The following is a 15315-nucleotide window of genomic DNA, read 5'->3' as shown; positions in this document are numbered from 1 at the left end:
GCTGTCAGCACAGAGCCCAACGCGGGGCTCAAACTTACAAACTGCGAGATCATGACCTGAGCCGAAGTCAGTCACTTAACCGACTGAGCCACCCAGGCGCCCCTGCCCCTGGAAATACTTTTTAAAGGCACCTCAGGTTGGAAACCACCGCTATATATATTCCTTTATTCTCATTCACTTTGTTCATCATCTGCCATTTCTCTGGCCGTTCATAAAGCTCTTGGATTTTTGCCAGTTTACTTGCTTCCACCTTTAGTATTCCCCCACCCGCGTGATCTTAATGTCAGCAGCAAGCCTGAAGCTCACCATGAATATCGATTTTCAAATCCCATGTAAAAATGTAAATAACCATCTCAGGACCCACCCATGGGCCCCCTTCTCTCCCCCTGGATGTCCTAATAGCTTTGGGCCTCAGCAACCCTCTGCGTGGACCCCGGCTCAGCTTCCCACCCGTCTAGAGTGGCTGTTCGCCAGAGACAAATGAACAAACAGATCCATGGTATGCAAGGAGAAAAAATTAAATCTCCTATTTTTATTACTTCATTGAAAAGGAGAAAAACGTTTATTCAATACTTAGTGTGCATTATTGGTAAGCAGTCCGTGTATATACTTTATTAACAAATTTATGCATATTGGAATGAAGCTCAAACCTTTTTATATGAAGAGCAGCGGACAATCCAAAAAATGTAGATGTCATCGCTGAACATATTGTCTCCATTTCCTACCCCCTTCCCCATCCGTCCTATTTTTCTATCCCCAGTCCTATGGCCCTGGGTATTTTTCCAGCTGTCACCTCCCTCAAATCTCCACTCTGTTACTCTCTGCTCCAGACCTCTGGCTTGCTCTCCACCCAGTCTCCTGCACTTAATGTTTCAGAGCTCCTTGCATATTCACTGGCCTTCAGCGGGGCCCACCCCCTGCTCCCCAGGCGAGCCCCAGAGGCCCCCACACCCAGACCCAGTTCCTGAGCCCACAGCCCAGCTCAAAGCCCCGGGTCTCTACTTAACATGGGTAATCGTGGAGTCAGAACAAACCAACAATATAAAAATGTCGCTTGAAATGTTACATCATGTGGTCCAAACTAGAAACAGTCTAAATACCTACCAGTAGGATTTTGAAGAAAAAAATTGCGGTTTATCTGCAAAATGGCCTGTTATATAGCCATTAAAAAATATATTGTCTAGAAATTTCTAACAACATGGGGAAAGTCTCAAGCTACAGAATCAAGTACACAAGCAGTCCTCAGAATCTCTACAAAGTGTAATGTCTGCAAAGAAAACATACACATCGCCAACAGGTACATGAAAAGGTGCTCACCATCAGTAGCCGTGAGGGAAATGCAAATCAGAACCACACTGAAATACCAACTCATACCTGTTAGAATGGCTAGTATCAAAAAGACAAGAAATAGCAAATGTTGGCAAGGACGCGGAGAAGGCGCCCTTGTGAACTTAGTGGAAATAGACATTGGTGCAGCCACTACGGAAAACCATAGGGAGCTTCCTCAAAAATTTTAAAATAAGAACCACCATATGATCTAGCAATTTCCCCACTTCCGGGTATTTATCCAAAGGAAATGAAAAGACTAACTCAAAAAGACACCTGCACCCCCATGTTCACGGCAGCATCATTTACAATAGCCACGGCATGGAAACAATCTAATTATCCATCTATGGATGAATGAATAAAGATGTGATAAAGATACACACACACACACACACACACACACACACACACACACACACAATGGAATATTATTCAGCCAGAAAATAAAAAGCAAATCTTGTCATTTGTGACAATGTGGATGGACCTTGGGGGCATTATGCTAAGTGAAAGGAGTCAGACAGAGAAAGACAAATATTATAGGACATCTCTTATGTGTAGAATCTTAAAAAAAAAAATCATAGATACAGAGAACAGGTTTGTAGTTGACAGAAGCAGGGGATGGGGGTGGGCAAAATGAGTGAAGTGGTCAAAAGGCACAAACTGACAGTTATAAGATACGTTCTGAAGATGCACAGCAGAGCACAGGGACTCTAGTTAACAATGCGGTATCGTGTGTTTGCAAGTTAACCACCCTGTGTTATATATTTGAAAGCCGCTAAGAGAGTAGATCATAAAAGCACTCATCACAAGCAAACATGTGTAAGTATGAGAGGTGATGGACGTTAAACTAAACTCATTGTGGTGATCATTTTGCCATCTATACATATATCAGATCATTATGTTGTTAGAGTGCTACGTGTCAATCATATCTGATTGAAAAATACAAGAAAACCAGACCAGAAGGCATTCTTCAGCTAGAATATAAGAAACATGCCAACTCTGGTTAGCAGACTGAGTTTTTCAAAACAATCTGAATCTCCAGGTATATAGTCAATGGCCAAAAAAAAACCCCAAAATCATGATTTTCCAGAATGTAAATTTGCTCCTCTGCTCACTGAATTTAAAAGTATAAATTTTGTAAAGAGAAGTACCTGCTGTGGGTCAGGTTCTAACAGACACACCGTATTTTACATCACATAAGTATAATCTCAACTATAAATATATAAACATACATAAGGAAAAAAGCCTGGCAGGAAATATACCGAAGTATTGCTAGAAGCTTTCTCTGCCTTCATTCACAATTCAGTTAAGTATTCACTGATGTTCCTTACGTATTCTGGCCTTGAACTGGGTCCTCATTTATGGAATCATGGCTGATTTTGGTTTTCTTTCTTTCTTTTTTTTTTAATGTTTATTTATTTTTGAGAGAGAGAGCACGAGACAGGGAGGGGCAGAGAGAGAGGGAGACACACAATCTGAAGCAGGCTCCAGGCTCTGAGCTGTCAGCACAGAGCCCGACGCGGGGCTTGAACTCACAAGCCGTGAGATCGGGACCCGAGCCGAAGTTGGATGCTTAACTGACTGAGCCACCCAGACACCCGGATTTTGGTTTTCTACTTTACACATTTCTGGGTTTTTCTAGTTTTCTTTAAAGAGCGAGTTTTACTTTTACAAAAAATAAAACAGAATCAAACAGTGTTTTTCTTATGAAAGCATATACCATGAATCTAAAGACTGTTTTGAAAATCTGAATTGTATGTACTGATTCCTGCTTGCTTACATGTTTTACCCCTTGTAAAAAACCTCTCGGGGATAATTGGTATTATTTCTTCTAGAGAAATAATGGTACTTTTCCTGGGTGGTTGCTCTCTCTGGAAATTCAGGGATCTTACTTCTTATCATCGGTTACCCTCCCCCACCCTTAGCTCCAGAGCCTCCAGAACATTAGTGACTGAGCCCGAGTTAGCCAGCAAAGGGGCTGTGACACAGCAGCCAACCCCCATCTCCAATTGCATCCAGACATAGAAAGGCATTATAACTCCAACAAGAAGGAGTGAAGTTAGGCATAAGGCAGAACTTTCCTTCTGGCATGGTGGTTCAACCACAGAGTGGTGAGACACTTTCTCCAGGGAAGCCAGGGAAGGGCAGGGTAACAGCAGGCCTCCTTACAGCCTCCTTACAGCCCTAAGACCCCAGTGTGCCTCTTCAGAGTCCTGGGTGGGGTCTGCTCCCTAGGGATTACTGCCACTGAGATCCAAAGCATCCCTCAACCTCCCCACTGTCAAACAGAAGTGTTTAGACACAAACCCAAGGCTAGCTGGCGGACCTGACCCTGCACACCTCATCTGGGAGGGGGCTTTCGTCAGGACCAAATGGCCTCCAGGCCACTCGGGCTCAGAAGGGTCTCTGAAGGGGCAGCACTTGATGCCCAATGACAGCGCTGGAACAGAAGCCCTTACACCTGGGGGAAGCTGCACTCCTAACTCCTGGGACCCCAGTGAGGTCCACACTCCTCACTCAGCCACCCCAACCCCAGTCCATCCAAACCGCTTCACCCCTTCTTTCTCCAGGCCTTAGCCTCAGTAACACAGTCCCCTTCCTCCATTCCACCTCCCCTGCTCCCCTCTCTGCCTCCAGGCTGCATGTGGGGCTGGGGAGACTGAGGAGGGCGCCCCTGCCCACACCAATGAGAACAGAAAACAGGAGAAAAAGGGCAGGGGAAGGCACACAGGTGTGCAGGGCAATTCACAGGCTGTGAGGGTGCCGTGGTAGCTGGGAAAGCCACGGACAGACAGACAAGGGGTGCGGAAGTTCTACAGAAGAAGTAATGTTACCCTGCGACGTAGGCGAACGCTCCCGCCTAAACACTGGGTTTCCAGAAGGTGTCTTTAACACCCTAAAATGTTTCCTTTGGTTAAAAACCTGCATCCAGACCTTGCCATTATCCCAGTGAGGGGAGAGGGGTGGCTTTCCCCGGTGTCCAGAAAGAGGCATGACAGATAGGGGCCAAGGCCACTGTAAGTGCAGAGACCCTAACGTACGTGCACGCACACGTGTGCACCCTCACGCATCACAGACCCACACCACATAAGCATGCACACGTGCACACACCACAGATGTACACATACACGTGCATGCACCCCGCACACACACACAGGCCCTCCATACGGCCATCAGCCATTAGAGCAATCGACACCCAGTGCCGACGTGGCGGCCCATTTGGACCGCTGTTTCTACAATGAAACGTTTATTAGCAATGAAGAGCGATCATGTCCGCAGTGAGTGGGCACTACAGTACTCTTCGCTAAGGTCAAGTTCTCGGGGAACAGCCACTCAGCCAGAGTGAGGCGGGGTGGGGGAGGGCTCCTGCTCCTGCAGCCGGCCCGGCACACTGCTCCCCCACTGCCCAGCCCCCTCAAGGACAGTCCCAGCCCCACTGCACCTGCCTCTGGCCTCCCCCACATCCTGCACACCCCACCCTCTCTCTTCTCTCTGTGTCCCTGACCAGCGACACCTCAGTCTCCGACTGGCAACCCAACGCAGAATTGAGGGAGTCCTTTCCTTTCTGGAAGCTTCCTTTTGTGCCTGTGGTTGGGTTTCCTTTGGGGCTGACTGCCTGGCGGGACTGTGCCCCCCACCCCCCGCTCCTGGCGCTCTGGGCCCCAACGGGAGGGGAGTGTCCCGTCAGAGGGAGACAGCCAGGCCCCACTGGCACCAAAGCAGACATAAGAAGAACGCGTACGAATGGTAACCGGAAACACATCCTCTCTTTCAGCCTTGCCAACCTGGCCTTTCTACCCTCCAGGGCCTAAAGGAACTAACCAGAGGCATCTGACCATGTGAAACCACCCTGTGCCTCCACCCCCACCCAGCCGGCACCTCTCTTGGCTGGAGAAAGCCCTGTCCTCAGTTCACACCTCAGGGAGAGGGGCTCCTGGAGCCTCAGCCCCGGCGTCCCGGCCTCTCCGCCCACACCAGCAACCCCAAAGCACTTCCGCTTTTCCCCTTTGCCTTCTGCAAAGCTCCCACCAGCGCGAGCCCATGCACTCCGCCAACTCTCCGGTGGGGCAGAAGCGGAGACCTTGGCGGAGATCAGAGGTCAGAGCACCGATCCATTGGTTCCAAGGGTCTGCCTCTCCTGCAGGCCACTGCACCATATTTCTGCGACATGATCAATCCTCCGCAGCAGAGGGCGGAAGGCACTGTGAACTGGACCTACCGCTGTCAGGTCGCTCAAGAGGCCGCACGCGTCAACTTTGGTTCTGTCATTCGGAACCGATAAACGGGGTAGGAAGCAGGGCATCCAGGTCAGACTCTGGGGTCCCAGTGGACCCAAGTCGTCTTCAACGTAGTCTTCAATGTAGACTGTGAGTACAGGCAGGGTGACCTTTCAGAACCCCTCCTGGGTCACAGCCTGCCTGCTTATAAGAAGGATGTGTTCCCAAGAACTCTGACCCCAGAGGGAAACGGAGTCAGGCAGTCCCAGCTGTGACCCACGCACCTCTGCAAGTTCCTCCTTGCCCCACCCAAATTCACCTAAATGAGACTCTACAGAGGTGAGAAACAACCTCCCTAATCCAACAGGACACGGAGAGCAAACAAGCAATGCAGTGATGTGTGATTCTTAACTAGAGCTTGGTTGGGGAAAAAACAGCTACACGAGGCCTTTGGGGGACAGCAGAGAAAATTTTAATAAGGATTGGGCATTAAGAGATGTTGGAAAACTGGGGTGACTGGGTGGCTCAGTCGGTTAAGCATCCAACTCTAGATTTCGGCTCAGGTCATGATCTCGAGGTTCATGAGTTTGAGCCCCGCATCCAGAGCCACGCTGGCAGTGTGGAGCCTGCTTGGGATTCTCTCTCTCTCTCTCTCTCTCTCTCTCTGCCAGCTTTCTCTCTCTCTCCCTCTCTCTCTCTCACTTAAAGTAAATAAATAAACTTAAAAAAAAAAGATGTTAGGAAATTATTGATTTTGCCAGTTGGGATAAGGTTCTTGTGATCACGTATGAAAATGTGCTTATTTTTTGGAGATGGACGCACGCTGACGTGCTGACCTGGTTAGGAGTGACTATCACGATGGTGTAATTTACTTTAAAACGATTCTGCAAAAAATATAACAGACGAAGTAAATATAGAAAAACGTCAATGATTGTTGAATGTTGATCATGGTATATGGATCTTTAATTGCACCATTTTTTCCACTTTTCTACGCCTTGGTGGATTTTCGTAATAAAAAGCTAAAACAAAACAAATCAAAAAACACTTTTTTTTTTTTTTTTTTAGAAAAGGAAGAAAGAGTGGCAGAGAATGTTTCCCAGCCTTGCAGCGCCAGGGGCAAACCCAGATTTGAGCTGCTGAGTGGGTTCTAGTAGAAAGGGCACGGGCTCTGGGGTCGGGGAGCCTTGGTTCAAGGCTGGCACACCCCCTCCTCTCTGCATGAATGAATCTTCTCTGAGCCTCAGGTTTTCCTTATCTGTAACACAGAAATAATAAAACTATCCTCACCACGTTGTGAGAACTTGACGAATTTTTACATGTGGAAGTGGCTAACTTTTAAATTTTTTTAACGTTTACTTATTTTTGAGAGAGAAAGACAGAGAGAGAAAGACAGAGCACGAGAGGGGGAGGGGCAGACACACACACACACACACACACACACACACACACACACACACACAGAATCTGAAGCAGACTCTTCACAAAAAAAAACGTCCAGTGGGTCCTCGATAAACGTTCATTCTTGTCTTCTCTCTGCATCTCCCCTACTGGGTAAGAGGGTCGGGCTAGCGTGAGGTGACAAGATGCAAAATTTAAGGATTTCCACTTCCCGGGAGATAACAGAAATGCACTGTCCCCTGTATCTGCGGCGAAGTACAACGAAAAACTCTGGACGCTCTATGTAAAACAATTATAAGAAGGAAGGTGGAAGGAAGAAGCAGGCCAACTAGGAACCTCAAGTCCTCACAGATGGTGAGTTCCCTGGGTTTTTCAATGGCAATTTAAATCTATTTTTGTTTGCAACTTCTGCATGAGGCAATAATTATAAATCTGTGTTGATGGGCACACGATGTATAAAAATGTAATTTGTATGATAAGTAACAGCACAAAAGAGAGAGAGGGAATGAACTTACATAGAAGTAAAGTTTGGGGGGCGCCCGGGTGCCTCAGTCGGTTAGGCATCCGACTTCGGCTCAGGTCATGATCTCACGGTTCATGAGTTCTAGCCCCACGTCGAACTCTGTGCTGAGAGCTCAGAGCCTGGAGCCTGCTTCGGATTCTGTGTCTCCCTTTCTCTGCCCCTCCCCTGCTCACAGTCTGTCTCTCTCTCCCTCAAAGATAAATAAACATTAAAAAATTAAAAAACAAAAAGTAAAGTTTTGTATACCATTGAAATAAATTTGATATTAAATATCGTATTTTAAATAAGAAGGTTTAGAGATGTAAAGAATGCAAGGTTTCTGTACCCAAACTGATAAAATGACACCATAAAACTGTCATAAGTTATGTATACATAATGAAATACCTTGAGCAACTCCTAAAAAAAAGCTATACAGGGGCGCCTGGGTAGCTCAGTTGGTTGAGCGTCCGACTTTGGCTCAGGTCATGAACTCACAGTTTGTGAGTTCGAGCCCCGCATCGGGCTCTGTGCTGACAGCTCGGAACCTGGAGCCTACTTCCGATTCTGTGTGTGTCTCTCTCTCTGCCCCTCCCCTGTTCATGCTCTCTCTCTCTCTCTCTCAGTCAAAAATAAATAAACATTAAAAAAATTAAAAATTAAAAAAAAAGATATACACACAAAAATACTACAGGGAAACCAAAATCAGTTTGTAAAAACATGGTTAAGTAACCCCCCAGAAGGCAGGAAAAAGAAAACAGAGAAATGAGAAACAGAAACAAACAAATAACAAAAATAAAATGGTACTTAAGACCTAAGAATCAATAATTATGTTGAATGTAAATGGCCAAAATACACTAAGTAAAAAAGAGATTGAAAAAAAAAAAGGGTGACAGGGAGATTGAGACTGGCAAAATTGTTTTAAAAATATGCCCCATGCCTGGGTGGCTCAGTTGGTTGAGTGTCCAACACTTGATTTCAGCTCAGGTCATGGTCCCAGGGTCATGGAATCAAGCCTCATGTCGGGCACCATGCTGAGTGTGGTGCTTTCTTCAGATTCTCTGTCTCTGTCTCTCTCTCTCATTCTCTCTCTCTCTCTCTCTCTCACTCTCTCCCTTTTCCCCCCTCCCCTGCGTGAGCTCTCTCTCCCTCTCTCTCTCAAATAAAAAATAGAAGGAAAAAAACAAAAACATGCCCCCAACTAGAGTGGCTAAATAAAAAACTGTGACAACACCAAATGCTGACAAGGATGTAAAGAAACTAGCACTAATGTATTGCTTGTGGTAAAATAAAAGGGTACAGTCACTCTGGAAAATAGTTTGGCATTTTCCTTAAAAACTAAACGTGCAGAGAAATGAAGAAATGTTCACACAAAATCCACCCAAGAGTAGCAGCTTTATTTGTAATAGCCCGGAACTGGAAAACAACCCAGATGTCCTTCAGTGGGTGAATAGTTAAACAAACTTTGGTACATCCATTCCGTGGGGTATTACTAAGCAATCAAAAGGAAACAAACTATGGAATGCAACAACCTGAATGAATAATCTCCAGAGAATTATGCTAAGTGGGGGTGGGGGGGGGGAACAACCACAAAACGTTGCATACTGTAGGATTCTATGAAATGAGAAAATGATGGAAATGGAGAACAGATTAGTCATTGCCTGGGGTTAATGAGGGCTGAATAAAAGAGCAACATCCTTGTGGCGATGGAATGTTCCGTACCTTGACTTTACCAACGTCAGGATCCTGGTTGTAATACTGTACTGCGGTTTTGCAAGACATTACCACTGGAGGTAACTGAATAAAAGATACTGTTTCTTACAACTGTATGTGCATCTACATGTATCTCAAGAAAGGAATTTAATTCACAAAAAATTAAGGAGGCACTCGATCTCAGAGTCATGCAAATGCAGGGTTAACACCTGAGAGCGAGCATATCCGTCAGTGTTTACCTTAGGGACCTCACTTGTCTCACTCTGGTCCCAGCCCTGCCTGGGAATGATGCCTTCTCGGATCCACATGGAGAATTCTAGAACCAGAGGACCAAAGTTTGGCCCCTAAAGGGCCAGGAGTCATCATGATGTTCCATACCACCCACGTCCCAAACACCCCAGTCCAACTATCCCGCAACGTGGAACCGTGGCTCTATGGGGGACGACGGGCAAGAAGGTATGAGTGGGAGGATCTGCTGTACTTGAGGGGAATCAAGTGCATTCTGCAGAGATAGAATTTTAAAGGGAAGGACTTTTGGGGCGCCTGGGTGGCTCAGTCGGTTAAGCATCCGACTTCGGCTCAGGTCATGATGGCACAGTTCGTGGGTTCGAGCCCTGTGTCGGGCTCTGTGCTGACAGCTCAGAGCCTGGAGCCTGCTTCAGATTCTGAGTCCCCCTTTCTCTCTGCCCCTCCTCCTCCAATCCCATCCCCCCCCCCTCAAAAATAAACATTAAACAGAGAAAAAAGAAAGGTTGTTTTAGCCATCATCCTTTGAGGCACACTGAGCAACCTTGGACCCTCTCTCTGCGTGTCCAAATCCTGGGGGCTCTAGATCCCAGGGCGGCTGTGGAGATGATGGGATAACTTCTGTGCCTTCTTCTGTCCCTGTGTATCCTCTCAGGTATGCCCTGCCCTGGGGCCTTTCTAACCAGACCCATATAAGCAGCATCTTGCCAAGGGTGCAACTCAGCCCCATTTTACAGGAAAGAAAGCAAAGCTGAGACACGTTCCAGGACTGGTCGTCACCAGTTTACCCTGATCCAGCCGCAACAGTTGTGTCAAGGTCAGCATCTGTTCTAGACTCTGCCAGGAGCCCATTTCCACCGCTCAATGCCCCATTCTGATGGGCGGGTTCTATGATGTACCAATTGTCAAATATTTTGGCTATGACGTTGGCTAAGACACGGTACATGGGGGAGCCTCTTAGAAGCAGCTCCTTGCTCCCCTCTGGGTATATTCAAAATGCCAGGGTATGTTCCCTTCCCTACATAACCCCTCCTGCCAGAGAAGTCAGAGAAAAATACACTGATTTGTTGTCCTAAGGATCCAAATCACTAACACGGACCCAACCGCACAGACCTAATGAAACAAAATCAGACGTCCTAAGACATATATAGACTCAGAGACCATCAGAATTCCACACAAAGGCGGACGGAGCAGAGTTTACTGAAGGGGACTATTTGCAGAGGCGTGCGCAGGATTAAGGGAATCCGCAGAGAATGTTAAGACGTTCTGGAATTGGCAACGGTGGGAAGTCCTGAACAGGCCCAGTGAAGAGTGGTGGTGGCAGGGGCTCGACGAGAGCTGAAGCGGAGAAAGAGGGGCGCCATAGTGGGGGCGGGGGGCAGCCCCTGCCAGAGCCCCGCACAGGGAGGGAGTAGGGAGGAAACCCCCCAACCCCTCTCTCCTCCCGCCCTCCAGTCTCCCACGTGTGCCCCCCGTTGGCCAAACCCAACCAGGAGGCAGAAAGCACGGGCCCAAGCAGAAGTGAGCTCCTCCGTGGCAGGGGAGGCAGAGACGGCTGTGGGGGCCCAAGCGGCAACCCGAGGGGCACAGAGAGACCATCGTAGGCCCAGAGCGATGGGGAACACCTGTCACACATGGTCCCTTACGCACCAAGGCCTGGCACACAGCTGCCGGACTCGGCACCCACCCACCGTCTCGCAGCTGTCCTCGGCCTCTCCCGTCGGCGCTGGCTTGGCATGTCCTGCGGGGACTGCCTGCAAAGGGGAAGCCTGGGTGCCTTCCCTGCCCCCCCACCCCCGCCTCTGCCTTAGGTCCCCAGAAAAGGGAGAGGACAAAGGAGGGTTTCTCCTCCTAACATGGCCAAACCCTCAGCCACGGGGTCCTAGAGCCAGGCTGGGCTGGCCTCTCACTCTGCCAAGAGCCCAGTACTGAAGGTAATTACATTTCTTTTCCTCCGCTTGGCACGTTGCCCCCCGGCAACACAGGGATGCCCTTCCCCCCACCCCCACTGCCAGCTCTTAGCCTGGTCTCCACCTGCACAAGCAGCGGCATCCCCACCACGGAGCCCGGGCCCCCAGAGGCTTGCTGGCAGATGGACTGAGGCAGCCGCCAGCGCAGAATCCCCACTGCCGGGGACTCCCTCAGCCCACATGGGGAGCACCAGCAGTCGGGACTCCACGGAGGCCGGGCAGGCTACCTCAAACCACGGAATGCGGGTGTCCAGAAGGAGAAGGAGCTATAGGCTCTGGACAGCTGGGGGGAGGGTCAAGTTCTCAGAGTAGGGTGAGCCTTTCTATGCCCTTGCTGGCTTCCCAGCTTTGCAGACCTGCCTGGGGTTTAAGGCAGAGCTGGGGAGAGCCAAGAAGCTCTTTGGTGGGATCAGGAAATTATAGCACAAGGAAGAGCAGGAAGGACAAGTCATAGGAGCTTATAAATCCCTACATTGGCCGGGGCGGTCGGGGGGGTGGGGTGGGGGGGGGTGTGCTGTGAGCTACAGATAACTCAGGACTGAAATTAAAAAATCAAACTTGTCCCTTTGTCCTCTCCTGCTCTCTTTGATCCCTCCCTGTGAATAAAATAAATGAAATAAGCCAACTAGATACTTCAGATCATGGCTTATTAAAGCTGAAAGGGATCTCAGAGATGACGCCAATCCTTTCACTGATGGATGAAGAGACCCAGAGAGGTGAAGCAACATGTCCAAGGTCACACAGCAAGATGGCGGCAGCACCAGGGCAGGAGCTCCTGAGGTCTCCGAAATGTTAAGAGCCTATCACGCGCTGGGGACTGACTCTTCTGGACGCTGGGCTATAGCAGCGAACAAAACAGACGTGCGGTTAGCAAATGTAGACCGATGCTGCCCCATAGAACTTTCTGCAGTGATGAAATGCTCCACATCTTGCTCTCCAGTACAGTGGCCACGTAGCTGGTGTGGTCAGAGAACAAAATTTTTGCTGCATGTATTTTAGGATTGTTCCGTGTTCGTGAAGGATGGACTGTTTTGTCATTATGTCATGTCCCTCCCCTTCCCTGGGAATTTTCTTTGCTCTGAAGTGGACTTTGCCTGATATTAATAAAGCCACTCATGCTTTTTCTGCTGATCGATGCTTGCACGGTGTATCTTTTTCCAACCAGGAACTGAATTTTTAATTTTATTTGTTTTTAATTAATTCATTTAAATAACCACATGTGGCAAATAGCTACAATATTGGACAATGCCATCGTAGAGAGCTCAGTTCTGCACGTTCTGTCTCCGTGCTGCCGGTGGCTAAGCAGACCAGCTCCTCCCCCCAGGGGAACACCACCAGGGACTGTCCCATGGAAGTCAGAGGCCCCAAGGAAGTTCCCCGACTGGGGGAACCATCCTCATCACCGTCCGGGATGGAGAAAATGAACCCTGACCCACCCCTCTTCCTGAGATTCCAGAGCAGTTGGGTATACCCAGGGGGCAAGAGACTAAGCGTGAGTTGGCCACTTCCAGAGCAAAACTTTGTCTCCGTCCTTGCTTCAGGCAAGTTCTCCCACCAGACCAGGGTGGCCTGATCCCTCCCCGTTCTGGTCCTCACACTGCAGGGGGCAAGCATGCTCAAAATGTATTCTGGGGGTCTTGTGCAGGGAGCAGGCCTTTGCTATGCTAGGTTGGCTTCGGCCTGGCCAACAGCAGCTGGAAATGAGACGGCAGGAGGGAAAGGGACGGGCCTCAGGGAGGGGAGAAGTGGCCGCTTGGTTAATTGAGATGACTTACATGTGAGGCTGGCCAGGTAGAACCCATTGCCGCCAAGGACTCCTCGGGCAGAGTGACCTCCTTTCTCCTCCAGGCGTCCCCACACCCTCCTCCTCGCCGCACTGCTGGGTCTGCTTCCTTGGCATATCACCCCCAAGCCTGGCATCTCCTCAAAGGAGCTCACGGCACTGTGGGCATCCTTCCTGCACGTTTGGCACATGCAGAGGTTGCCTTTCCCTCCCAAGGCCCAGCGCCACAGAGCTGGGGCGCTGTGAGTGTGCCTGGAAGCTCGATGGAGAGGGCAGGGGAGGGGAAGAGAAGGAAAGAGAAAGGGATTGCTACCCTGAGTCAGCAAAGGGCTGACTCACAAGGAATCCAGGGAGAGGGTCCTGATGTCCCGTTTGCCACTAACCTCTAGTTTGGAGTTACAATGCTCGCTCTCTCTCTCTCTCTCTCTCTCTCTCTCTCCTCTCCACACCCCCTCCCCACCTCCAGCCCTTTGCATTAACACTAGAACGCTAAGCCTGAGTTCCAGTCTCCGTGCATCTTGACTCTTTGTCTGCTTGTCTCTTGACATATCCCAGCATCGTTACCGCCCCCAACCATCACTTTGTGCCCTTGCCTTGGTCTCTGTCCTGAGCTTAGAGGACAGTAGAGCTGGGAGCCCAATGCAGGGAGTAAGGAGGATGGAAACCAGCCGGCGGGGGCCCCTGCGCCCCTGGAACCTCAACATTACACCGAGCACACCTCCACTTTAATTTACACATCTTCTTTCATTTTTTTCACCAAATAAACTGTCACAATAATACAGGAGCTGATTCAATCCGGGCAGAGCTGTACAGATCACATCAGAAAATGACTGATAGTCTTGATGTGGAAATTGCATTTATCATACAGGCAAATAAAGTGTGAAGACGTACACTCAGAATAAAGGTTTCGTCGGCACCGGAGTGCACAACTGACCTGGGATCTGCCCCATCCCCCCGCAAAAAATGGGGCAACAGCCCAGATTCAAAATAAGATTGTAACAGGGAGCAGGAGGGTCTATGGGATCAGGGGCCAGCAGAGGCTGGTGGGTTGGGGTGCATGGGGTCCAGGCAGCGTGGGGAAGAGCGCCGTCCAGACAGACTAAACCACGGTCCCCACCTGTGCCGGGGAAGGGAACAATGGCGGAGGGCTACCGCCCCCGAGAAGTCCTAGGAATTTGCTCCACATTGGAAACTCATGGCGAATTGCTCCGATAATTTACTGGCCCGGCTGGAGAGATGCATCTTTGAACTCCAGCAAAAGACTTTGAAAACCACTCTCAAACCTGGCTCTCAAAGCCCTGTCTGAGATGAATTAAAGGGAATTATGCGCATAAACCCCCCAGATCAAGGGGACGCCCACTCTCCTTCAACTGCCTGCAAGCTGATTAGACAGATAGAGTTCACAGCAGAACAGGCGCCCGGGCTGGAAAAATAAAATAAAATAAATTTGAAATGCAGAGATGGATGGCTTCTGTCACCAAGTCTCTCCAAAACCATGGTCTGTAAATTGGAACTTCCACGGATGCTAAGGCAAGAGTGATAGCTCAGTGGTGGCCATTGGCCTGCTGGGGTGTTTGGGGAAGGACTCTAGCTTCCCCTTAAAAATTACCCACCGCCCCGTGTAAGGGGATCCATATCCAGGAGGATGGTTTTGGCTCTAAAATACACCCCATCACCCCAAGAAGGAGACACCGAGGCACGGCAAAGCCGGGTCACACTCAGACCCTCGCGTGTGCCACGCTAACATGGTGCCCAGCGCCTGGCACCTTGCCGGTGTTCAGCAACGTTTACGGAAGACCAGACAAGATGTTGCCATCTTCCCGGGCCCTGCTGAGCCAATTCACCCCCACCTTGTCCTCTCCACTGGCACAGCCCAGGTCCCACATGAGCCACTGAGGGGAAGCGGTGGACAGGTACCTAGAACTCTATTCCGCTCAGACCCTGGTCCAGGCCAGAGGCAGCTGACCGTCAGGAGTGCGGAAATTGAGGTTTTCCACCCCAAAGACTGATGTCTCTCAGGCCGGGGCACCTGGAGAGGGAGGCCGGAGGGGGGATGTGTTGAAGGCTATGGCGGCCCACTCAGATCCCTCCTTTAGGACTGAGCCATTCATTTCCAAGTCCTCTGGGAATTACCCTTGGCCAGAGAAAGCCACTTGGGTCAAG

The 15315-nt window shown here is 49.5% G+C and overlaps 1 protein-coding gene across 12 annotated transcripts in view; it reads right to left on the bottom strand.

The window, feature by feature from the left end:
- The window catches only part of MEGF11 (multiple EGF like domains 11), a 353192-nt gene that overhangs the window by 300587 nt on the left and 37290 nt on the right, over positions 1-15315 (bottom strand). For 3 of the 12 annotated variants that reach the window (XM_019441726.2, XM_019441729.2, XM_019441734.2), the window contains exon 1: positions 13145-13265. The exons of 1 other annotated variant lie outside the window; for it this stretch is intronic. Coding sequence is in view for 2 of the 11 variants with exons in the window: in XM_019441733.2 (XP_019297278.2) it covers positions 13145-13289 (145 nt within the window). In the remaining 9 variants the exon portion in view is untranslated. Of the gene's footprint in view, positions 1-13144; positions 13340-15315 lie in introns of those variants that run through there. 8 more of the 12 variants (XM_019441737.2, XM_019441739.2, XR_002077980.2 and 5 more) reach the window with 7 other exon arrangements.

The sequence above is a fragment of the Panthera pardus genome, unplaced genomic scaffold, assembly GCF_024362965.1.
Source record: "Panthera pardus isolate Hobbes unplaced genomic scaffold, ASM2436296v1 HiC_scaffold_24, whole genome shotgun sequence".
In the NCBI taxonomy this organism is placed as follows: domain Eukaryota; kingdom Metazoa; phylum Chordata; class Mammalia; order Carnivora; family Felidae; genus Panthera; species Panthera pardus.
Note: the sequence above shows the minus strand (reverse complement) of the source record. Positions and strands in the feature narration are given on the sequence as shown.